Here is a 26,333-nt window from a genome sequence, read left to right as displayed (position 1 = left end):
GATGAGAAGCATCAATCATCAGTTTTTCGTTATGAGACCTTAGTTGTTCATTGCTTTCTCATATGTGCCTTGACCATGGGCCTTCAGCAGACGGAGTAACCCCTTGCTCCAGCCAGTGACCTTTGGTCCAAGCTGGTGAGCTTTTGCTCAAACCAGATGAGCCCGCGCTTAGCTGGCGACCTCGGGGTCTCGAACCTGGGTCCTCTGCATCCCAGTCCAACACTCTATCCACTGCACCACTGCCTGGTCAGGCTACATCCTTGGTTAAATTTTTTCCTAGCATTTATAAATAAGATTGTTTTCTTAGTCCCGCCCCCTTTTTTTTTATTAAGTGGGAGTCAGGGAGGATGCTCTGCCCATTTGGGGCCACTGTTCTGTTGTTCTGGCAATGGAGCTATTTTAGTGACTAAGGTGAGGCCATGTAGCCATCCTCAGCACCTGGGGCCAACTTGCTCAAACCATTTGAGCCATGTCTGTAGGAGAGAGAGAAGGAGGAGGAGAGGGAAGGGGAGGGGGAGAGAGAGAGAAGAGGGGAGGAGTTGAGAAGCAGATGGTTGCTTCTCCTGTGTGCCCTCACTGGGTATCGAATGTGGTACTTCCCCACAATGGGCCTGTTTCCCTTTTCTGCTAGTTTACTATTGGTGCATAAAAATGCAACTGATTTCTGGATATTTTGGACCCTGCCACTTTACTGAATTCATTTATCAACCCAGTAGTTTTTTTGTGGAATCTTTACAGTTCTATACATACAGTATCATGTCATCTGCTGTAAATACATTTTAAAACTTAGATGTGAGTGTTTACAAAAATGTGTGGAGGTGTGCACTTAAAATTAGTTCATTTATTGCACTTTGTTATACAACAGCGATTAAAAAATATGTATTTTCCGATGGCTTTAGGTGACCCCTGTGTTTTGGTCGTTCGACCCTGCCGGGGTCGCGACCCACAGGTTGAGAACCGCTGTTATACAACAATTATAAAGTTTTATAAGAAGGCTTAAAGTTCTGGTGCTAGTCACAAGGGTGTATATCCAAATTTAAAAAATATTCATCCAGTAAGAATCTGTGTGGTCTACCTGTAAAGCCAATAGCCACGGCCACCATCACAGCCGCCTGGCCCATGCAGGTTCTCATTGGATTCGGACAGAAGGTAATGAAACAATGGAGCCACGAACTGGTGGGCCATTACGTCTAATCCTAGCTTGCACCCGGTGGGCAAGTAAAAACACACACTGGGCTCCAAAACCCACTCATCCAGTGCTGACAAAGCTACTGATTTATCCGAGTTTCCTAGAATCAAAGGTTTCTAACCTCACCAGTCTCATTCACCTCTGTTCCTCATCTCCTCTCTGCACAAACTGGCTTCTCCTTTGTAAAGCCAGTAGCCACGGCCACTATCACAGCCGCCTGGCCCATGCAGGTTCGCATTGGATTCGGACAGTCGGTAAAGAAACAACGGAGCCAAAAACTGATGGGCTGTCATCTTTAATTCTAGCTTGCACCCGGTGGGCAAGTAAAAATACACACTGGGCTCCAAAACCCACTCACATTCAGTGCTCACAAAGCTACTGACTTATCCGAGTATCCTAGAATCAAAGGTTTCTAGCTCACCAGACTTATTCACCTCTGTTCCCCAACTCCTTCCTTATCCCAGATACAAACTCTACACAAACTGGCATCTCACTCAGCACTCTGCCATCTTGGCTGCTTCTCCTGGCCTCCTCCACATGGCCTTTCTCTGCTTTCTGCTCTGCTCTCTCCTCTAATGCTAATAATCCCAGGAACCGAGAGCACAAGCTCCCTTTCTGTCCCCATTTTATAGTGTAGAAATCCAAACCCTTAATCCAATATACAAAATAGGGAAGTCTCTAATACAAAGTCACTTCTCTGAGGCATGATTGGATTGTACCACCCCACATCAAAACGGGTGGGAAAGGCTTACTCCCAAAACCAAGCCCCAGGCTACAGGGATTCTGCCTGCCCACAGAGACACACATTAATATCACCTGGGCAACGGCCTCCACGTGGGCAGCGCCACTTTAACAAAGTGAGCATAATACATTTTATTTGCCCAACATCCTTCAACACTCTGCCATCTTGGCTGCTTCTCCTGGCCTCCTCCACGTGGCCTTTCTCTGTTCTCCCCTCTAATGCTAATCTCAGGAATGGAGAGAGCAAGCTCCTGGTCTGTCCCACTTTATGGTGTAGAAATCAAAACCTTTAATCCAATATACAAAATAGGGAAGTCTCTAATACAAAGTCACTTATCTGAGGCATGATGGGATTACACCACCCCACATTAAAAAAGGGTGGGAAAGGCTTAGTCCTAAAACCAAGCCCCAGGCTACAAGGATTCTGCCTGCCCACAGCCCGCTCCCAACACACATTAATATCACCTGGGTGACGGGCTTCCATGTGAGCAGTGCCATCTTTAACAAAGTGAGCATAATATATTTTATCTGCCCAACACTACCTTATATTCTACCTCAGAAAGAGAAGCACAGAAATTGAACTCTGCTGGCTCTGTCCTGGACTACCGGTCAAAGCCAGCCAGAGATAGTTTCACTGGCTGATCCCTAGAACACTCCTACTAGGGCTTAGAACAGGGGTCCCCACCACATGCGGCCCTCTGAGGCCATTTATCCGGCCCCTGCCGCACTTCTGGAAGGGGCACCTCTTTCATTAGTGGTCAGTGAGAGGAGCATAGTTCCCATTTAAATACTGGTCAGTTTGTTGATTTAAATTTACTTGTTCTTTATTTTAGATATTGTATTTGTTCCCGTTTTGTTTTTTTTTACTTTAAAATAAGATATGTGCAGTGTGCATAGGGATTTGTTCATAGTTTTTTTTATAGTCCGGCCCTCCAATGGTCTGAGGGACAGTGAACTGGGCCCTGTGTAAAAAGTTTGGGGATCCCTGGCTTAGAAGATCTCTGCAGGATCTCCTTCCGCGTGGCCTGAGGTCAGAGCGCCTGCAGGGGGCAACCGAGATACTGCGCAACCAGTGGTTCCGTCACATGTCACCTCCCCCCCACCACACACACACACACACACACACACACACACACACACACACAGGCGCGCGCGCGCCCGGACTTTAAAGGTCATGGCTGTCCCTTCTTCTCCCTCACACAGAGGGCAGGGAGATCTCTGCCTGGGGCCATCCCCCCAGTTCCACTCCTCATGGGCCGTACTGACGTCACCGCCCCGCCTCCGGTTCTCGCGGTGCAGTCGTCGCCCCGCCTTTTTTCCCGGCGTGCATAGTGGTGAGGTTCCTCGCCCTCGACTTCAGCTAGTCGCCCCAAGATGGCGGACACAATGAGAGGATGCCGCGCCGGCTTACCCTGAGCCTACTCTGAGGAGGAGCAGTCGGCGAGACCTCACAGTCTAGGTAGAAGAGCGTCGAACGAGCAGGAGGAGGGAGAGGGGGAGGCACCCCGATCGTCGCCGCCAGCGCGGCGCCCGCCCCGCCTGGGTCGGCCCCTCGGCAGCCCGCCCGCTCGCCCGCCCGCTCGCCGCGGGGCCCCACCCCGGCCCTGCTCCGCCACTGCCGCCTCTAGCAGCCGCCGCCGCCATGAAGCTGACCGACGGCGTGCTGCGGAGTTTCCGCGTCGCCAAGGTGTTCCGTGAGAACTCGGACAAGATTAACTGCTTCGACTTCAGCCCCAACGGCGAGACAGTCATCTCGAGCAGCGACGACGACTCCATCGTGCTCTATGACTGCCAGGAGGGCAAGTGAGTGCGGCAGGGGTCCTGGCTCCGGTCCGGGTCCCTCCCTCCCTATCGTGGTTCGCCCCGCTGCCGGCTCCCCATCCCGACTTCGGCCCTCCCGCTTATTTTGCACTGGCTTCTGCCAGGGCCGTTTCCACGCCAAAGCCGTCCAGACCTTTCCTTAAAAGAAAAAAAAAGGAAGAGTAAGGATAGTGTTATTGTTTTGTTGTCTTCGGTCTCTTCAGAGAGAGCTTCTGCAGCTGTCAAATCCCACCTTGACCTTGACCTTTGAGCGCGGGGTCTGCCCACCTCGGTCTCAGCAGGTAGCTTTTCCCGCTCCTCGTACCCTGTCGAAGGTGCGGTCGGCTCTGCACCCGCGCAGAACCGCGGAGGCTGCCGTCCTGCTCCGCAGCAGCTCTGTGCCCTCTCCTAGGTGACCTCGGTTCATCCCTGCACTCCGCGCATCCCCTGCCCCGAGCTTTCCGCGGCCTTTCTGTCGGAAGGCCGCGTGGGTTGCAGTTCTTAGCGGTTGGGGTGTATTTGTTCTGCCTCTTCGGGCCCCGTGTCCTTTCCTTTCTGTTTCCAATAGCATGCTCTTTTTTCTGTTAGACCCGATGCCCACGCTTCTGAGCGAAGTTGTTGGCAACATCTGAAACTTTTACTTTTTGCCAGGCACAAACGAACTTAGCCTTCCATCCCGACCTGAATGTGAACCTCCCGTTAGAACAAAGAAAGCATCATATAACCATTTCGTGTTTCCTGTTACGCTGTTTTCTTTTTTAAATAACACTATGTAGTCCACTTGAAATTGTCAAAATTCCGAGTCTAGTCTGATCATGAAATTTCTACCTTGTCCCAAGTTCTCTGGAGACCCACTACACCAGCATCTCTGCAAAATCTTGTAAGGACAGCATTTTTTGCCTTTTCCCCTGGGAACCTTGTCAACTTCACCTCACCCCTGTACTTGTTTTTAAGTTCCTGCTAAATTGTGCTTCTTTGAAGCAAAAAATTGGTTTAGGCTAAATTTGATTTCCCTTCAGCCACCTTCCCCAAGCAGACTTGATGCAGATACTTGGTTTAATTTGGTGGCTACTGGTTTTGTCAGATTTCATTTTGTTGCCTAGTTCCAGATCTTATTTTTTGTATCTTTGGGTTATTGTCTGTCTTCTCCAGCTGTTCCTTTTGCCTTTCTAAAAAACTGATGTCTTCTGTAAACTTTCTTTGGAACTTGTGTCTTGGCTTGTGGGTTTAGTTCTGTTTTGGTCTGAACCATAACGTTCTCCCCAGTTTTTTCCCACTGGGGCTATGAAAGAGTATTATGTAACTGGCTTTGGATCTGCCTGCTGTGTGTGGAAGGGTGGCCTGTAGTGGTGGTCCTGGGGAGGAGAATTTTTTAGTTGGACCAATGTTGAGTTATTTGAGTCAATTTATTTCTGTCCACAACTGGTCACTCGAATAAGAGCCATGGCGCAGTGGAAAGAGCGTCAGTCAGACTGGGATGCGAAAGACCCAGGTTCAAGACCCCCAGGTCGCCATCTTGAGCACGGGCTCATCTGGTTTGAGCAAAAAAAGTTCACCAGCTTGAGCCCAAGGTCGCTGGCTCGAGCAAGGAGTTACTTGGTCTGCTAAAGGCCCGCGGTCAAGGCACATATGAGAAAGCAATCAATGAACAACTAAGCTGTCGCAATGTACAACGAAAAACTTATGATTGATGCTTCTCATTTCTCCGTTCCTGTCTGTCTGTCCCTCTCTCTGACTCTTTCTCTGTCTCTGTAAAAAAACAACAACCCATAAAACTGGGGTGGGAGTCAGTTGTGGGGTTCTGGAGCTAGAAGTAATTTGAAGCTGGCTTACTTGAAATGTGTAGTGCTTGGACACAGATTAGAATCTCTGGAACTTGAGGATGGAGATCTATATCCACATTCAAAGAAAATAAAGGTTGTGATACTATTTTATAGTTTGTCTTGTAATTTCCATTTGTTAGGAGGGATGACAGTGACTTGAAGTCCTGTCTTGTTAAAAATAAAATGTTAATTTTGTGAGGTACTATAGTTTATTCACTAGAAGCATTTTTTCATAATTACAAACTTACAGAAAAGTTACAGCAATGTTTCAGAGTTCCCATATGATCCATAATTGGCTACATTTTGCCCCACTTGCTGTATTCTCTGTACATATTTATACCTATGCATTTTTTCTCCAGTAGTTGGAGGTATGAAGCCCCTTTATCCCTAAACACATCCCTACAAATGGTTTTCTTAAGCACAAGCACATTTTCTTCTATAACCAGAGAACAATTTATCCAAATTAGTAAATTTAATATTGATGCAACAGTAGAGGGTATACTTTTAAAAATTTTGTTTTATTAAATAATGGTGACCTATTTCATTGTGATCTGTGGCAGGAGAGTGACCTGGTAGTAAGAATACTGGGTTCTAGATTAGTCTTGTGGCCAGGTATGCACAGTTTTTTTTGTTGTTGTTTTAAATTTTATTTATTTATTTTAGAGAAAGGAGACAGAGACAGATAGAGAAGGGAGGGAGGAGCAGAAAATATCAACTCCCATATGTGCCTTGACTAGGGAAACTTGGGGTTTCAAACCAGCGACCTCAGCGTTTCAGGTCGGCACTTTTACCCACTGCGCCACCACAGGTCAGGCCTAGATCAGTGTTTTTCAAGCTGATTAGTCTGCCAGAAATTTTGTGCTAGTCTGCAAAAGAGTTTATACCCTGATGTATGAAGAGTATAGATCCAGTGACCTTAGTCCAGTTTACTTATGCTCAGGATGATTTCTGCTTTAGTAGTCTCCAAAATAATTCTCCTGTTTTCACCAGTCTCCTTGTGTAAAAAGGTTGAAAACTACTGGGTCAGATCACTTCTCTGGATATTAGATGACTTCTTTAGCCTCTAGGAATCCATGATGTTAGGTGATAATGTGAAGAAAAAATTTGCCAGTAGTGTGGATCAAACCAACATTGGAAGAAAAGTCAAGTTTCCTTGTAATGCATAGTATCTTTGTTAGATGGTGCTAATGTTAGAATTTGGGAGTTTGAATATGGCTAAAACTAATATATATATATATATATATATATATATATATATATTTTTTAGCATGGACAATAAAGAGAGCGACACACATAGGAAGGGAGAGAGATGAGAATTATCAACTCATAGTTGTGGCACTTTAGTTGTTTATCGATTGCTTTCTCATATGTGCCTTGACCAGGGGGCTCCAGCTGAGCCAGTGATCCCTTGCTCAAGCCAGTGACCTCTGGCCTCAAGCCAGTGACCTTGGGGTCATGTCTATGATCCTGCACTCAAGCTGGATGAGCCCACACTCAAGCTGGTGACCTCGGGGTTTTGACCCTGGCTCCTCAACATTCCAGGCTGATGTGCTATTGACTGCGCCACTGCCTGGTCAGTCTAAAATAATATTCCTTATACTTATTGTTTTCTAGTTTATTTTATTTTATTTTTTGTGAGAGAGGCTGATGAGAGACAGGAACATCTAGTTCCTGTATGTCCTCTGACCGGGGAATTGAACCAGCAACCTCTATGCTCTGGAACGAAGCTCCAACAGAGCTATCTGGCCAGAGCTTAATCTTCTAAAAGATATTTATTGATTCTTTAGAGAGACAGAGGAAGGAAGGGAGAGAGAGGGGCAGGGAAAGGAAGCATTCGTTTGTTGTTCCACTCAATTGTGCACTTGTTGGTTGCTTCCCATGTGTGCCCTGCTGGGGATCGAACCCTCAATCTTGTCATTTTTGGAACGATGCTCTTAACTGACTGAGCTAACTAGCCAGGGCCTGATTTACTGTTCATTTAAACTTTCTTTTTAATGGAGTTCATCTATTGAATGATTTTTTTCAACTTGAAAGAATATGAAGAGGATGTTACCTGTGGTAGGTGGTGCAAATTATTTAAAGGAATAATTTAATATTATTATTTATACTTGGTCACCAGAATCATAGTTGGTGGAGAGAAGCTTATCAAAATATTTGTGAGAAAAAGATTTGACATGGGTTTGATACAGTAGAATCTTGCTTTCAAAGTAGGAAATATGTAGTAAAAGATTTCTGCTAACAAATCTCAGGTTAGTGTTATTGATAAATTTAAGACAAACAGGCTGTATATAAGTGGAACTGAAAAATTTCCTTACATCACACACTTTAACATTGGCTCTTTAGGCCCTACTGTTGTAGGTAGACTGAAATAATGAGATAGGTAAGCTTCTCCTTTCACTGGTAGAGGCCAAGTCAGCTATCTTTTGAGAGCAATCAACACGCGCTCGTTTACTTATTCGCTGGTCACCACCATACAGTAAGTAACCCCAGTGCACAATACAACCCTGGATGGTGAACTAGACTACGTAGCCTCTGAGTTGATCTTTTTAGCTGATCTTTCAGTAATGATAAGAGTGGAAAATTCAGTGCATTTAGAGTGAGAAGTCTTTGGAAATGATTTATGTATTTATATATTCATTTTAGACAGAGGAGAGAAAGAGAGAGAGAGAGAAAGGGAGAAGGGGAAGGAGCAGGAAGCATCAACTCCCATATGTGCCTTGACCAGGCAAGCTTGGGGTTTTGAACCAGTGACCTCAGCATGCCAGGTCGACCTTTATTCACTTAGCCACCACAGGTCAGGCTCTGGAAATGTTTTACGTAGGGAAACCCTTATCCTCACTGACATTAACAAAAATTGAAAGTGCTAGTTGACTTTTTTTTTTTCCTGTATTTTTCTGAAGTTGGAAACAGGGAGGCAGTCAGACAGACTCCCACATGCGCCGACCGGGATCCACCAGGCATGCCCACCAGGGGTGATGCTCTGCCCATCTGGGGCCTTGCTCTGTTGCAACCAGAGCCACTCTAGCGCCTGAGGCAGAGGTCATGGAGCCATCCTCAGCGCCCGGGCCAACTTTGCTCCATTGGAGTCTTGGCTGCGGGAGGGGAAGAGAGAGACAGAGAGGAAGGAGAGGAGGAAGGGTGGAGAAGCAGATGGGCGCTTCTCCTGTGTGCCCTGGCTGGGAATCGAACCTGGGACTCCTGCATGCCCAGGCCAATGCTCTACCACTGAGCCAACCGGCCAGGGCCTCTAGTTGACTTCTTAAAGCTGACTGTGTCATCTGATTTTTTTACCATCTGTGTGCCAAGATGATTTTGCATTGATGACAGGGTGAACTTTTATATAAATTGGGACTGTTGGTAAACATTGGTACAGGGTTTATGAAATTCTTCTACACCTAAACATAGAATGTTAGAAGTTTGGGGAAATGATTTTGCTGAGTTTGATTTCGACTTGATTTTCAAGCTTTTCTGTAGAGAAGACATTGAAGGAACTTAACGAATGGATTGGTATCCTCTAGCTTGAAAATAAGTGGTTTTATATTAAAATGAAAACAAAACAACCAATGACTAGTTTTGCTAGGGAGAGTTAGGCTTGCCTTCTGAAAGCCTCAGTAAGTGCTTTGGAACTTGAGGATAGGGAGAATGGATAGCTTCTATAACAGCAGGTTTATATTAGGGAGGGTAAACAATAATTTCTGGCCTTACTGGTTTGATGTATTTCCATATCCCTCTTTGTTATCAGGATGACTTGTATCGTTCTGTATGCCTTTCTTCCCTGATAGATGTACTTTTGAACATTACAGTAAAGACTGAATTAGGCCCTCAGATATATTCCCATATCCTAACCTTGGCATTTGGTGTTCAGAGGTGAAAGGCTGTTGCACTTGATTGATATTATTTGTTTCTTCCCTTTTGGAAGAAATTCTGTCTCTTTCCAGTGTTAGAGTTTACCAAGAATACTCACCCTTTCCGTATCATTCAAGTGCCTTTTTTTTTTTTTTTTTTAAATGAAGATCTCAGATTTTGGTGATGGAGGATTTTGATAGTTTTCTTTCTCTGTCCTTTCCTTTATCAGACCAAAGAGAACCCTGTACAGTAAGAAATATGGTGTGGACCTCATCAGATATACTCATGCAGCAAACACAGTCGTTTACAGCTCTAACAAAATAGACGGTAAGCAAGCCTTCTTTTTAGGAGTTATGATCATGGTTTCCTTTGTTAAATAGTTCACAGAATCTTTGTGACTTCAGATTTGGTTATAGTTACTTAAAATATTTTCCTATGTTAGCAGTGCTAACATTTTTATGACTGAAGAGATGGTGGAGGCAAGCTGCTAGTGCTTTTGAAGGACTTGTAATTGAGTGTGCAAAGTCTTCAGTTTAGAGTGGAATGTGGGAATAGGAAGCCTCAAATTGTATTTATGGTTTGTACTTCTTGAAACTTTAAAGAATACTTTAGAACAAGTAAAGGTAAAGAAGACTTGACAGCACAACAAATGCTAAACAATAGTACCTCCTGTTCAAAATAGAGATTTGAGAAAAGTTTACAAGTGCTTGAGCTGTGATAGTTTAGGGGAGCTTAGAAGAGTTTTGGGGTATGCCCAGCCTTTTATGGTCTGTCATAAAGGACAGTGTACTGTCCTTGGTTATCTTTGATTCTGGGGACATTTTTTGATCTGAATTTTATCCTTTGCCCTTTTAATTTTTAAATCTGAGGTCTTTGAAAAGTAATGTTATTTTTCAAAATTAAATTTGTAAATTTCTTTCTCTAATAAACCGTCTCTTTTTACCTGAATTTTGCCTGGACTAAGTTGTTGTTAGTTGACAGATAGATAGATGGTCTTGGTAATTGAGCAAAAACAATTTTAACTTACCTCACTGATTTATTAATTGTTTCAGTTTTTGTGGTAAGATTTTCCTAATGTCATTTAACAAAGATTGCTTAGACTACTATTTTGGTTATACCTGTCGCAGAGCTGATGGGCAGAATTATGTTTTTAAAAATTTTTTTTCCTGAGATTTTTCTGCCTGTTCTTGACTTTAAATAAGTATATTATTTTTACTTTTTATACCTCTATTTCAGAAGTGGTTTTCTAAGTAAGCATGCATTTGATGCTTTTGGACAAGAATATAAAACATTAGGATCCTGAGGAAACATATCTATGTGATCATCTATATGACTGGTATATTTCTTCTGTTGGGGTGTTTTTCTGGGTGATTAAATGAGGATTGTCTAAATACGGTGCAAGATAAGGCACATGTGTGGCACTTGCAGCTTTGCTGCCAGGCCTCTGCTGTGAGGATGTTGCCTTTCCTGTCTCAAAGAGTGCATCCTGAAGAGTTCCTCCAACGCTTCGTTTCCTTTTGCCTGATTCCAGGCTGAGGTAGTAGTTTGTACAGTTTGAGGGTCTATGATACCACCCGGTACAGGAGATAACTGTACAGGCCACTGCCTTGCCAGGAACAGTGCGCCAGCTACCGAGTGGGGCGGAGAGGATGGCGACGCCCTGCTCATCTCTGGGAAACCAGGTAATGGGGAGGAAGCCTTTTTCTGCTTAGGGCAGGTGAGTAGCTCCTAGCAGTAGAAAACCAGGAAGACTTTATAGTTGTTATTTGAGAACTTTGAAGATGTATTCAAGGAAAATCATGTAGAGTTCACTTTTGGAACATACAGAGTACCCTGTTTTCCTCTCCTAGGTTAAATGCCCTCTTACTAGAAAGTTCCCCTCTGAACCACTGGAGTGACTTGGTGCTTTCAGCGTCTTTGTTCCTATGTTCTGTTTGCCTCTGGAGTGTTCTTTCTGTGCTTTCCTTTCTACATTTTGGCATCATTTCCTATTACCCCTTTCTCAACAATTGCTCTTTATTTTCATAGTATTTTTATGGGTATAGTACTTCTCCAGTTTTTTTTTTTTAATTGGCATTTCATGTCCTTCCCACCACCATCTTCTTTATTTTTTCAGATAGACTCATTTGATTTTTAAAAGTATCTTATTTTACCCAGGCACAAATCTCTCTGATTATTCTTTTCTTTGATATTGTCAAAATCTCACTATTCTGACTTGGTATAGTTTATGAGTTTTGTTTTGAAATGTCTTGAGTTCTTTTAAACCCAAATTTTCTCACTTCTTTTGGCCACTTTATTCTCTCTCTCTCTCTCTCTCTCTCTCTCTCTTTTTTTTTTAAATTTGGTGAGAGGAGGGGAGGCAGAGACAGACTCCTGCATGTGTCCTGACCAGGATACACCTGGAAAACCCAATAGGGGGTGATGCTCTGCTCATCTGGGGCTGCTGCTCTGTTACAACCAGAGTCATATTTTAGCACCTGAAGTGGAGGCCATGGAGCTATCCTCAGCACTTGGGGCCAACTCGCTCCAATCATGCCATACCTGCAGTAGAGGAGAAGATAGAGAAAAGCGAGAGAGGGTGGGGTGGAGAAGCAGATGGGCATTTCTCCTGTGTGCCCTGACTGGGAATTGAACCTGGGACTTCCACACACTGGGCTGATGCTCTACCGCTGAGCCAACCAGCCAGAGTCACTTTATTATTTTTAACTAATTTCTCTGATACACAAAGGGCCAGTAGATATTTGGTTAATTCAGTGGTTCTCAACCTTTCTAATGCCGTGACCCCGCAATACAGTTCCTCATGTTGCGGTGACCCCAAACCAAAAAATAATTTTGGTGGCTACTTTATAACTGTAATTTTGCTACAGTTATGATTCGGAATGTAAATACCTGATATGCATTATGTATTTTCCGATGGCTTTAGGCCAGGGGTCCCCAAACTACGGCCCGTGGGCCACATGCGGCCCCCTGAGGCCATTTATCCGGCCCCCACCGCACTTCCAGAAGGGGCACTTCTTTCATTGGTGGTCAGTGAGAGGAGCATAGTTCCCATTGAAATACTGGTCAGTTTGTTGATTTAAATTTACTTGTTCTTTATTTTAAATATTGTATTTGTTCCTGTTTTGTTTTTTTACTTTAAAATAAGATATGTGCAGTGTGCATAGGGATTTGTTAATAGTTTTTTTTTTTATAGTCCGGCCCTCCAACAGTCTGAGGGACAGTGAACTGGCCCTCTGTGTAAAAAGTTTGGGGACCCCTGCTTTAGGCGACCCCGCTGGGGTCGACCCACAGGTTGAGAACCACCGCTGGGTTAATTAGAATAGAAGTAGAAGACTGTTACTTCTCTTTCCAATGTTTAGTTTTAATGTAAATTGTATATCTAGTTAACATTCAGGTCAGTTTAAGAACTCTGCTTTTCGAATTGGGTCAGATTTATAGTACCTCTCTTCAGCCCACACCTTGCTTGGGTTATGGAGAACAATGAATTCTTTTGACCTTATCTTTTTAAGATCAAAATACAAAGCAAAGTTCTTTAAAAATAGGAGAATATCATCATGCTTTCTTTGTCTTCTTGCAGATACTATTCGATACCTGTCCTTACATGACAACAAATACATCAGATACTTCCCTGGACATAGCAAAAGGTAAGACACAAGTGTTAACAGAAGTAGATAGTGCTCTTATCCTGTGGTTCCAGACAAAAGAAGAATGGAGAGATTTTATCAGTGAACTAAAGCTTGTTCCTCACTGCCATTGGCATTCCTTTAGTCTTCTTTTGTTAAACCTCTACCCAGTTAACTCTTGATTAACTGAAGTTGTGGAGGCAGGGGTAGGACTTCATACATAAATTGAAATCTCAGTTAAAATGTAATTAGGGTAAAAAGTAGATTCAAGATATTCAGGGGAAACCTGTGTAGTAAAAACACAGTTTGTACTTAGAAACCTCAAATATCAGTTGTCTCTTAATGAAAGGATCTTGTACATATTGTATGTGAGGCCTTCCAGTGTGGGTAGCCCCCATATCAGCAGGCTTCTGCTCTACGCAAACATATTCTGTGAGGATCTTAATGAGGATGCAAAAAAAAAAGTAGTAATTATCCTTTGTTACTTTTGAAAGCTACGAAGCTTGTTTTCTTATTCTATTTTGTAATGTAGGTTGCTTCTCTCTCCCACCTCAATTTTCCCAGTATTTTTTCTTTCGTTTTTCAAGTTTTGATTGAATGTGTGTGTGTGTGTGTGTGTGTGTCAGACTGAGAGAATCAGAGAGAGAGACAGATAGGGACAGACAGGAAGGGAGAGAGATGGGACGCATCAGTTTTTCGTTGCAGCACCTTAGTTGTTCATTGATTGCTTTTTCATATGTGCCTTGACAGGGGGCTACAGCAGACTGAGTGACCCCTTGCTCAAACCAGATGTGCCTGCATTTAAGCTGGCGACCTCGGGGTCTCGAACCTGGTCAGGCTGATTGAATGTTAAACACTTATTTTCCCTGGTATATTTTAATCACTGGGAGGGGTATTTCCTTCTGTTTTCATTTGCAAGTGTGCAGAAACCAAGTAAGTTTTGTAGTGGTAGAGAACCCTGACAGAAGGTGGATCAAGAGCCAGGCTGCACTTCTGATTGGGCAGGGCATTTCCATGTTGTTGGAAGTAAGGAGGTGGCAGCTGTTGGTTACCATAGTTCCAGACAAAGAATGGCTTATGACAGGTAGATGTTTTTGCTAGTTTGTAATCAAATTAATGTTCACAAATGTACTGTCTGTAATTAAGAGTTGATTGTAGCCTGACCAGGCAGTGGTGCAATGGATAGAACATCGGACTGGGACGCAGAGGACCCAGGTTCGAAACCCCGAGGTGGCTGGCTTGAGCTCGGGTTTACCAGCTTGAGTGCAGGGTTGCCACTTGAATGTGGGATGATAGACATGACCCCATGATCTCTGGCTTGAGCTCAAAGGTCGCTGGCTTCAGCAAGGTGTCACTTGCTTTATTTTAGTTGCTGATTGATTGCTTGTCATATGTGCCTTGACGGGGCAAGCCCAGGGTTTCTAATTGGCGACCTCAGTGTTCCAGGTCGATGCTTTATCCACTTGGCAACCACAACCATAGGCCAGGCAAATACTAATGTTTTAGCTTTAATTTCAATTTTTTTAATTTTTGAGAGAGAGAGAAGTAGAGAGACAGGGAGAGAGATGAGAATTATCAACTTGTCATTGTGGCACTTTAATTGTTCATTGATTGCTCCTTATATGTGCTTTGACCTGGGGGCTCCTGCCAAGCCAGTGACCTCTTGCTCAAGACAGCAACCTTGGGCTTCAAGCCAGCGACCATGGGATCATGTCTGTGATCCCGTGCTCAAGCCAGCAATTCCATGCTCAAGCTGGTGAGCTTGGAAGCCAGATGAGCCTGCACTCAAGCTGGTAATATTGGTGTTTTGAACCTGGTACCTCAACATCCCAGGTTGATTTTCTATCCACTGCTCCACCATTGGTCAGGCAATATAATAATTTTTTTTATTTTTTATTTTTATATTCAGTGAGAGGAGGGGAAGCAGAGACTGATTCTCACATGAGCATTGACTAGGATCTACCTGTAAAGCCCAGTAGAGGCTGATGCTCTGCCCATTTGGGGCATTGCTCTGTTGCTTAGCAACTGAGCCCTTCTTAGCACCTGAGGCGGCCATGAAGCCATCCTCAGTGCCTGAGGCCAGCTCGCTCTAATCAAGCTATGGCATGAGGAGGAGAGAGAAGGAGAGGGAGAAACAGATGGGCGCCTCCCCTGTGTGCTCTGACCGGGAATCAAACTTGGGATATCCACACACCAGGCTGATGCTCTACCACTGAGCCAACTGGCCAGGGGCTGGTAATTTTTTAAAAAATAATTTTTTAAAGGTTTTATGTATTCAGTTTTGAGAGAGAAGTTAAAGAGACAAAGAGAGAAAGAAAGGAGAAAGAAGGAGAGAGAAGCAGGAAGCATCAACTCCCATATGTGTTTTGACCAGGCAAGCCCAGGGTTTTAAACTGGTGACCTCAGTGTTCCACATTGACACTTAATCCACTGCGCCACCACAGGCCAGGCCGCAAAATAATTTTTTTAAAGAAAAATTTTTTTTTCTCATAGAGAGAGATAGACAGGAATGGAAAGAGGAGAAGCATCAATCATCAGTTTTTCGTTGCGACACTTTAGTAGTTCATTGGGTTCATTGGATCCTCTGCATCCTAGTCTGATGCTCCACTGCGCCACCGCCTGGTCAGGCTAAAGAAATTTTTTTTTTTTAAAACAGAAACAGAGTCAGAGAGAGGGATAGACAAGGACAGAGAGATGAGAAGCATCAATCATTAGTTTTTCGTTGCGCATTGTGACACTTTAGTTGTTCATTGATTGCTTTCTCATATGTGCCTTGACCATGGGCCATAGCAGACTAACCCCTTGCTCGAGCCAGTGACCTTGGGTCCAAGCTGGTGAGCTTTCGCTCAAACCAGATGAGCCCGCACTCAAGCTGGCGACCTCGGGGTCTCGAACCTGGGTCCTCCGCATCCCAGTCTGACGCTCTATCCACTGCACCACCGCCTGGTCAGGCCTAAAGAAATTTTTTAAGAAAAATTTTTAGAAAAGAAATTTAAGGCAAAGTAAATTTTCTCATTTTTTATTTATGGCATACATTTTAATTCTTTCTAGTGGAACCAAAACCTCCTGAACTCCTTTCAGTATCATTCAAAACGAACTTCCTCTATTTCTAGATATAAAAAATTCATTCACAAATGAGCTGTCATTCAATCACTTTTTTTACTTAAAACTTTTCTTTGTCAAAATGAAACAGTACAACATGCACATCTTCTCTATGATCTTGATCTGTGATACTAGCTGCTGTGTTTATGAAGTGTTTTGCAGCCAAGCCAGAATGTGGAACTACTCGTTTATAACACCCAGAAAGAGGAGCCATCTGAGTGTCCCTTTTCCTATGGGCTTTCCCCATAGGTGGTACTGTAGAGTCACAGGCACTGGACAGGTCATAGCTTGTGCCTCAAGGATTCCGTGGTCAGGGTCATGGTGTGCTCTAGAGACAGGTAAAGTGGAGACACATGTGGTCCTTCTCTGTAGGCAAAGGCTCAAATGCTAGGTGATGGAGGGTGTCTCTTCAGAGCAGGGTATGGCAGAGCGAGAACACCAGCAGACGGGACAAGAGAGGTCAGGATGAGCCCTGGGAAGAAATATTTTTCAGTGAGTGATTTTTACAGGTATAACCATAAAAAGGGACCCACATCAGAAATATAGTTGCTTTGGCACAGGCCTGTGGCTGTGTCAGTGTAATGTTCAAACCAACAGTCTCACTGTCACCCAGGAGTTTGTTAGAAACGTAGATCTCAGACCTCACCCCAGACCTATCGGATAGGTTCTGGGTGTGAGTCCCAGCAATCTGTGTTTTAACCCACCCTCCGGGCGATGCAGATGGTACTCAGATTTAGAATATTTAGTATAGCCCACAAGCCTAGTTAAGGGATCATGCTTTAAAAAAATTTTTTTTGAGGTAAATTTCAGTACTATGCGTTCACCCTTTTAAAGTATACAGTTCGGTGGTTTTTAGTATATTTACAAAGTTGGGCAACCATCACCACTGTCTAATTCTGGAACATTTTCATTACCCCAAAGAGAAACCTTGTACTCACTGTGAGGATTTTTTTTAATTCATTTTAGAGAGGAGAGGGAGAGATAGAAAAGAGAGAGAGGAGAGACAGAGAGAGAAGGGGGAGGAGCTGGAAACATCAACTCCCATATGTGCTGTGACCAGGCAAGCCCAGGGTTTCGAACTGGCGACCTCAGCATTCCAGGTCGACGCTTTATCCACTGCGCCACCACAGGTCAGGCCTAGAAACCTTGTACTCGTTAGCAGTCACTTCCTAGTCCCTGGCAACCACTAATCAACCTTCTGTCTCCATAACTTTCTCATTTACAAAATTCAATTTGCATAAGTAGAATCAGACAATAGGTGGCCTTTATATTTATCACCATGTTTCCAAGGTTCACAGGAACTGTAACATGAATCAGTACTTCATTTGTTACTACTAAATAATATTTCATTGGATGGAAATATACCACATTTTGTGTATCCATTCATTAGATGATGAATATTTGGGTTTCCAGTTTGGGGCCATTGTGAGTAATGCTGTTATAAGTATACGTGTATGTTTTTGTGTGAACATATATTTTTCTTGTTATTTCTTGGTCACATGGCAAGTCTATCTTTAATTTTTTGAGGAACTGAAAACTTTTCCAAAGGAACTGGACCATTTTACACTAGCAGTGTATGGAGGTTTCAACTTCTCTGCATCCTCACTAACACTTGTTACCTCTCTTTTTTTTTTCCAGATTTTAGTTATGGATTTGAGAGAGAGAAAGAGAAAGGCTGTGTGTGTGGGGAGAGTAGGAAGCATCAACTCGTAGTTGGTTCTTGTATGTGCTTTGACTGGGCAAGCCCGGGGGGTTTTAACTGGTGATCTCAACATTCTAGGTCAGCGCTTCATTCCCTGTGCCACCATAGGCCAGGCGCTCGCGCGTGCGCGCGCACTCTCTCTCACGCGCTCTTTTTATCTTTTACACTATAGGTATGCTAGTGATTGTGAAGTGGTATCTCATTGTTTGATTTGCATTGGAATCATACATTTTTATGCTATAGCTTTAAGGGTTTTTTTCATTATACTAGTTGCCTTTGATTATTCCACATTGCTTGTGTAGTGTGTTCCTTAAAATAGCAATTTGAGGTATATATAAATGGGTTGGTAGAGTGGTTTAGAGTTCATATCCAATTTTTGTAATATTTTGTTTCAACTCCTATTTATCTTGCTCTGTTTCAGGGTGGTGGCCTTGTCCATGTCACCTGTGGATGACACTTTCATTTCTGGGTCTCTTGATAAAACCATTCGACTCTGGGATCTCCGATCTCCTAACTGCCAGGTAATGGTACCTCACAGTTATACTTTGAGTGTTTTCTATGGTAGGAACTATTATCAACTCTCTCTCTCAAGGAAGGGGGAAAGTAATAGTTTCATTCTGGAATCCCAAGTCTTTTTAAACTTTGGAGAGAATCTGATTTCTTGGTAGGTAGCTGGTAATTAAGCAAATGCCCTGTTCCCGTGCATATTGCAGTATGCTCTGTGCTTTGTTGTTTTAAAAACAGTTTTTCTGGAGTTTTCCCCTTTTAACCTCAAGGGACTTTTTATTTGAATTTAGTGTCCATAAAAATTATACGGTGAAGTTGATCTGAAATCAATGTATGGAGACCTGTTTTTTTTTAAAAGCCTTGTTTTAGTTCTACTTTTTCAGTTCTGTATGGGTAGGTTATCTATCAGTGTCTTTTTTAATTTTCTCTGGGAAAAGTAAATATTATAGAGGTATGTTTGCTATAACTTTTCTCTTATTTTTTTTCTTAGGGCCTCATGCATCTACAGGGCAAGCCAGTTTGTTCTTTTGATCCAGAAGGGTTAATTTTTGCTGCAGGTGTCAATTCTGAAATGGTCAAACTTTATGACCTTCGCTCTTTTGATAAGGTAAATCTTTGATTCTTTTCATCTACTTTGATACGGAAATTATGAAGAGTGAGATGGACATTTAAGAACTCTTCTATAGTAGGAGAGAATATGATAGATACTGGAGCGTGTCATAGCTGTAGTCTTTCCCTAGTCAGAAAGGAATCTAAAGGGATAGAATAAGAGATGGCTTTGGTGGAAGGAATTATTAATGTGCCTTGGGCCTGGGGCTGCTACTTTTATCTGTTTCAGGGGCCATTTGCAACATTTAAGATGCAGTATGATCGGACATGTGAATGGACAGGACTTAAGTTCAGCAATGATGGCAAACTCATCCTTATCTCCACCAATGGCAGCTTTATTCGTCTCATTGATGCATTCAAGGGAGTGGTGATGCACACGTTTGGGGTGAGCTGACAACATTTGAGTGTGGCTGTTTCCATGTTCATACCTCCTAGGCTGAGAATTGTGTTAGCTGGCTAGTGGAGATGAGCAGTTATCCATAACTTACTGATTGAGGCATGGGCTTGCAGAGAGGCAGAGACAGATTCCCGCATGTGCCCTGATTTGATCTATCTGGCAAGCCCCCTATAGGGCAATGCTCTGCCCATCTGGGGCTGCAGCTCCATTGCTTGGCAACTGACCTCTTTAGCTCCTGAGGTGAGGCCATGGAGCCATCCTCAGCACCCAGGGCCAAATTGCTCAAACCATTTGAGCCATGGCTGTGGGAGGAGAGGAGAGAGAGAAAAGGGGGTGGGGGGGGGGAGGGAGAGAAGCAGATCGTCACTTCTACTGTGTGCCCTGACCAGGAATCAAACCTAGGACTTCCACACACCTTGTTGATACTCTTGGCTCAGTGGTAAAATAATTCTTGACCATAAACATTTTCTTGCTCTCTTAAAGATGGAGTTCAGTGTAGAGGGTGAAGTGTAACGAGTGGTGGCAAAGTTTGGAACCTTGCGTGGTACTGTGTGCATGAGGAGGAGAGGGTTTCATAGAAATGAAGGTGATGAGTCTGCTGGGTCAATGTTTCTAGGCAGTTATATTTTGTTAATGACACTTGAACAAGAGTACTGTTCTGCCTTTTTTAGGGTTATGCCAACAGTAAAGCTGTCACACTGGAGGCTTCGTTTACTCCAGACTCTCAGTTTATTATGATTGGTAAGTGTCCTTTATTCCTCTTGGGGGGGTTATTTTTCTGGTACTGAGATTTTTTTGGTTTTTTTTTTGTTGTTGTTGTTACTTTTGACTAAGATACAGTGGTACCTTGAGATGCGAACAGACCAACATACAAATTTTTTAAAGTATGAGCTGCGACTCAGTCCGTGTTTTTGTTCGAGATCAGAGCAAAATTCTGAGATAGGAGTGGTGATTCGGGAAGCTGCCGCTAGTTGGCATGTTGGCGCACGGGTCCAGTATCGGCAGTTTGATATCCGAGTTGACTGACTTACAAGCTCGGTTACAGAACGAATTAAATTCATATCTCAAGGTACCACTGTATTTATTATCCTTTTGTTAGATATTCTCAGGTATCTGTGTAGTACAATGTGCCAAAGGTCTAATGCCTTTAAACTATTCTGACGTTGCGGTTCTTTACTGGGAACTGGCAATAAGGCTGGTCTTCCCTGGACTAGCATTTGAGTTAAACTCTATAAGCATTATCTTACTAGTAATACTCACTTTCTGATATAATTTTGCTTTTAGTCATCTTACATGGCTAGATGTTGGTAGTATAATGATATTAGGCCCCTGTTTTTAATGAAAAAACTGAAGTCAGAGGGGAAGTGACTTGCCCAGGAACAAATAACTACGGTCAAGATCAATGCTCAAAGTGTCCTTTCTTTACTGCTTTTCCTTTCTCTCAATTTCTGCTGAGGGCTGGGTCCTGAAACACGGCCTCTTTCTAGATGTCAGTCTGTGTCTCTTTCCCACTTGTCTTCGTATTGTGCCTTGAGCTGTTGTGTTTTCCTTGATCATTCTCTTTAGGTTCAGAGGATGGCAAGATCCATGTATGGAATGGAGAGAGCGGTATAAAAGTAGCTGTGTTGGATGGCAAACATACAGGCCCCATTACCTGTTTGCAGTTCAACCCCAAGTTCATGACTTTTGCCAGCGCATGTTCCAACATGGTATGTGCACAATGGGAGATGTCCTTCAGCTGGGTTGTGGGTATTCAACAAGCATAGCAAGCTATGTTCTAAGTAGGTACATTATAAGCACCCAAGTTCGTGTTTCTCAACTGGGTGCTTCCCTGTTTCACCTCTTATTTTCTGATCTCTGCTTAGGCCAATCTCTTTCACTTTTACTTTTTTTTCCTGTAATCTGGGATCACTCTTGAGCTCCTTGGAGGTCTTAGGCAGGTTTTAGCTCTGGCTCCTGGTTTTATGCCCAGACTACCTGAGCTATGCTAGACAGCTTCTTGGCTTCTTAAATACTTTGGACAGGACTTCTGTGGCTACAACCTTTCAGTTTTCCATTTCTCTAAGTTTATGCTGAAGTCCTCAGAATTCTTAAAGTTGGTCATCACTTAACCACTTAGAATTTTCTTGCCTGATCAGGCAATAGATGTGCATTGGATATTGTCGGCCTGGAATGTTTAGGACTCAGGTTCGAAACCCCAAGGTCGATGGCGTGAGTGTGGGATCATAGACATGACCCCATGGGTGCTGGCTTGAGCAAGGGGTTGCTGGCTTGGCTGGAGCCTCCCAGTCAAGGCACATTTGAGAAAGCAACCAATGAACAGCTAATGGTGCTGCAATTGTTGAGTTGATGCTTCTCAGCTTTCTCCCTTTCTGTCTGTCTCTATCTCGCTAAAAAAATTTTTTTTTCTCTAGATCCTATGTCTTCTTAGATAACACTGGCAGGACAAAGCATCATGAGTCTCAGCTACCAGTTTCCTCTTGGCATCTTCCAAACCTGCCTGGGTATTTGGGGATGTGGTACTTCACTACTAGCCTACCCAGAACATGTTGCCTCCCCTTTCCCTTCTTTTATCTAAGAAGACGGTCAGAAAATAAAGCAGCAAAACCATCCAGTCTAGTCCCCCCCCCCCCTTTTAGATAGGGACAGACTGACAGGAAAAGAGAGATGAGAAGCATCAACTCATAGTTGTGGCACCTTAGTTATTCAGTGATTGCTTTCTCATAAGTGCCTTGACTGGGGGCTCTAGCTGAGCCAGTGACCCCTGGGCTCAAGCCAGTGACATTGAGGTTTCTAACTTGGGTCCTCAGCGTCCCAGGCCAATGCTCTATCCATTGCGCCACCGCCTGGTCAGGCAATCCCTCTCATTTTTTACAGCTCAGGAAGGTGAGGGCCTATCTAAGGTCACCTGGTATATTAGCAGTGAGGCCAGGTTATCCAGGACCCCACCCCCCACCCCCCCGGCCCACCTCTTGTACAGCACTCCTTTTATTCCTTACCACTAGGGGAAAACACAACCAGCTTGCTTTCATGGAAAGCAAAGAGTGTTTCTTCATAGATTGTCAGCGTCATAACTCCTCCACCTTTGGGGTAGGGCAGCTTGATGCTGTGGGAAGGAAGGGGTGGGTAAAAGAAACCTTGGCAATTGGGAGGCTTGGCTTTTTAAAGTTGACTTATATTCTTTTTCCAGGCTTTCTGGTTGCCCACCATTGATGACTGACCCTGTTGCTGTTCGGCTATTTCTGTGCAGTGAGGGTGGCCAACAGAAAAAAACTCAGATAGGACTGAGATAATAGTGGGATTGGATCATTTGACTGGGCTGGAGAGCATCCTTCCACATGGCCTTCCCAAGGATGTGCTGTACATCTGTTCAAAAGAAGAAAAATTTCTTTGCCAAGTTTCTTCAAAAGGACTCTCAGTGCGGCAGATTTGATTGGGACTCAGATTTTCTAACAACTACGCCGACCTCCTTGAGAGGAGTGACCAGACTCATGATTAGGGTATAGTGGGGCCCTTAAGGCACCTTCAATTTTGAATGTATTTGCTGCTGAGGAGCCGGTGAAGTTATTAATTCTGCACATCCCTTCTCCCACCCCCATAAATGCATGGGAAGCCACAGTTCTGGTTTTGGGATGCTAGAGCAGCTCAGTGCCCCTTGCCCTCACCCTGCATGTCTTGTTACTGGGTCTCCCTGTGTCATTGTGGTATAATCCACAACCATCATGTTGCTTAGGTGCCAAACATTTACAGAAATAAGTCTTCTTATATCTTGGGGTCAGAAAGGGACAGATACAGAAAGACCTTGCCAAGAAACCTTGCAAGTTAGTCATTTGAGGGTGGGTGATACAGACATGCTTTAGGGCCATGGGTTTTGGGTGGGGAAAAAGCTCAAGAGCCTGAGAAGGAGGGAAGGGTAGCAGATGAGTTCCTAGGGCTGGGAGGTTTAGCATTAGCCTAGTGTGGTCCTTTGTCATCGAGCCAAATCTGTGGTCCTGGGTGCTTACCCAGCATGGCTGTGTACAAAAGCAAGGTGGGGCTCTATTTTTGTACATGAGATACATCACACTTTCCTGTGGGTCAGTATTGTGGAGTGAGTCTGAGTTGTTTACACTGATGCCTTCCCTGCCCACCACAAATTGTGTACATAGTCTCCTGATGATACTACCCATTTCCCAGCTCCCAACCACGAGCTGGCTCTAGGCCTGTGTTATATGTTATATTTAGCCTTTTTATATATGACCTAGGATTTCTGTTGTTTGTATTTTAGCACAGTGTGTATACCTTCATTTAAATATATGTGTATATGCATACATATATATGTATGTGTGCATATATATAAAATATCTGTCATTTCTCAGTTTAGCTGAAGGACATCCCGGGGGAAAGACCGCATTCTTGCTAATAGTGTTTGCCACAAGTGTTAGTGAGTATTCCCTATTAACATTTTTCCCTTTAGGAGACTGAACGAAGCAAAGCTTCAAGTGTTTGCTATTCCCATGGCAGCTAAGTGAGGGTCTTTGGATGACTCATGTGTTTCTCAAGCCACAGTTTGGGGCCCTCTCTGCAGTATTAGCCCCTTTTTGCCTGGTGATGCTCTCTGCACCTATACATGTGACAGTCACTTTTGCATGCCTTTTGTGTCTGTGGCTTACAGTGTTTGGGGACAGGATGCTGGAACCCAGAGCATTTTCAGCTTGAGGCTTCTTTACCAATTACAGGTCCCTTCTGTTTATCCGTTATGTCGCTTTCTTGTTTCTTTTCCTGCTTTCTCTGGGGAGAGGGAGGGTTCTTGATCAGGGATGAGATGAGCTGCTGCTGGCTTATGGCCATTTCCTCCCCTGCAGGATGAACGGCATATTATTTCACTAAATTCCCAAATGTTTAAGCAGGTGACACATTCCCTGCACATCGAGAAACAGACTCAACAAGGTTATGACTTGTCCAAAAAGACTTGCCTAAGAGTAGTAGATAGCTGCTAGGGTGAAAGCAAGCCATTAACTGCAGCAGGAATAGACTATGAATTGCAAGCAATTACTGTTTTGTTTTTTAGCAATTACTTTTTTACTATTTTCTCAGACATGGACGTCAAGGGGCATGCACTTTACCAATGCAAACTAGAACCTGCAGTTTCTGTGATTCCACCTATTGTGTATATCTCTGCCATTTCAGAGTGAAGGGACTTTTAGAAACCAAATAATCTGAGCTGTTACTGCCTACTCCTGGCTTTCCAGGGTAGAAAACTCATGGTAGGAATAACTGTTGAGAGAGAGTGCTTAGAACTGGGTTATCAAGATTACCTGCATAATTAACATTATACTGCTCACAGAAATTAGGGGATCAGGGAACACGCAGATACTCCAGAACTTTAAGCCATTTGTATAGTGCATTTTTACCAATGAAATAAAAGTTGGTTTTGCATTCATTTGCAAAATTGAACAACTTTCTTTGACTTGTTTGCTTTTCCTGATGTTCTTGTTTAATAATCAAAAAAATCAAGTGCTTCTTTTTTTATCGCTTCATACTCATTTTGAAATATCTCGTAATTTTTGTGAGCAGCATATCTGTAAATAGGCAGCCACCAAGCATGAGTTACATGTCAGCAGGAAAACGATTTGTATTGAGTTCATGTATGTCCAAAGGTGAGGTACCATGTTCTTTGAAAATAAGCACTGTATGGCTTCTCTATGGGGCTCTTTGGCTGCAAAGCTGGCTCCTGAGTTGGGAAGGAAAAGTTAAAAATGCAGCTGGAAGTGACTGGAGGTAGTGTGGTGGTGGGTGGGAATAAGACAGAGTAAAAGAACAGCTATGGGCCAGAGAGGCTGCTGGCTAGAACTGCAGGGATGCTCAGTAGGAGTCAGAGGCTTGAGTTCTCAATGGGGAGAGCTGCTCACAACTCAAGTCGGGGTCAAAGCCACCAATTTGTATGTGATGGTAATATTGCACTGCTTAACCACCAGCCAGTAAGTTTTTTATTTAAAGAAAAACTTCCCCTGACCAGGCAGATAGAGCACTGGACTGGGACGTGAAGGACCCAGTTTTGAAACCCTGAGGTCACTCACTGGCTTGAGCGTGGGCTCATCAGCTTGAGCACAAGGTTGCTGGCTTAAGGAAGGGGTCACTCGGTCTGCTGCAGGCTCCCCCCCCTTAAGGCACATATGAGAAAGCAATGAACAACTAAGGAGGCACAAGGAAGAATTGATGCTTCTCATCCGTCTCCCTTCCTGTCTGTCCCTATCTGTCCCTCTGTCTCTTTCTGTCTGTCACAAAAAAAAAAGAAAAACTTCCCCGTTGGCAATCATAATGCTTATTAAAGAAAATTTGAGAATTTTAAAAATCAAGTTTGCCACCCAAATTCTACCACTTAATCTTTTGGTGTTAAATGTTCTTTTAGACATTTGTGTAGATTTTTGGTGTCTACATAGTTGTTACTTCTACTGTATATACAATTTATGTCCCTTTTGTATTAACAAACATTTTCCATGTTATCTGTCTTAAACAGAATTTTATGACTGTAGCCTCTTCCAATGAGTTTCTGTAGCATTATTTGCTTGGTTCCTAGAGTTAGAGGGAAAGATGGGTTGTCTCCTGGCTCACACTGGGACTCACTGTAATGCTGTGTGGATGGATTGTTGGGCTCCCTTAATTGTCCCTGACTGTCCCTGGTGACTAAGGCCTATGGGCTGGTGGCAGGAACCCTTACACCCACCCCTCGATGCATAGCAGCCTGGGTATTCTCAGCTTCAGCCTGTCATAAGCAACTGTATGGCCAGAAATGAGTGGCTGGGAAATGGCAACCTGAGCCAACCTTGACCTTCAAACACTGCATCTGGCATGTACTTCAGGCCACCTTTCATCCTTGATTAGATTAGCAGCATCTAGTTGGAATAAGGTTCATACTGCTGGGCCCTGGCTTTTGGGGTGGCAAGGATAGTGGGACCCCTTTGAAGCTCCTGTGCCAGTTCTGGCAGAAGGCCTGGCCAATTGCTTGGTAACC

The 26,333-nt window shown here is 43.7% G+C and overlaps 1 protein-coding gene across 1 annotated transcript; it reads left to right on the top strand.

The window, feature by feature from the left end:
• Positions 1 to 3,251: 3,251 nt before the first annotated feature.
• On the top strand, positions 3,252 to 25,864 carry WDR82 (WD repeat domain 82). Its single transcript, XM_066245918.1, has 9 exons — positions 3,252 to 3,733; positions 9,629 to 9,726; positions 12,977 to 13,043; positions 18,248 to 18,347; positions 18,824 to 18,940; positions 19,172 to 19,327; positions 20,011 to 20,080; positions 20,906 to 21,048; positions 22,530 to 25,864. The coding sequence occupies exons 1-9, from the start codon at positions 3,573 to 3,575 to the stop codon at positions 22,557 to 22,559; spliced, it is 942 nt and encodes a 313-aa protein (XP_066102015.1). The 5' UTR covers positions 3,252 to 3,572; the 3' UTR covers positions 22,560 to 25,864.
• Positions 25,865 to 26,333: the final 469 nt, after the last annotated feature.

Source organism: Saccopteryx bilineata, chromosome 10, assembly GCF_036850765.1.
Source record: "Saccopteryx bilineata isolate mSacBil1 chromosome 10, mSacBil1_pri_phased_curated, whole genome shotgun sequence".
Lineage (NCBI taxonomy): Eukaryota > Metazoa > Chordata > Mammalia > Chiroptera > Emballonuridae > Saccopteryx > Saccopteryx bilineata.
This window is presented reverse-complemented; position numbering and strand designations above follow the sequence as displayed.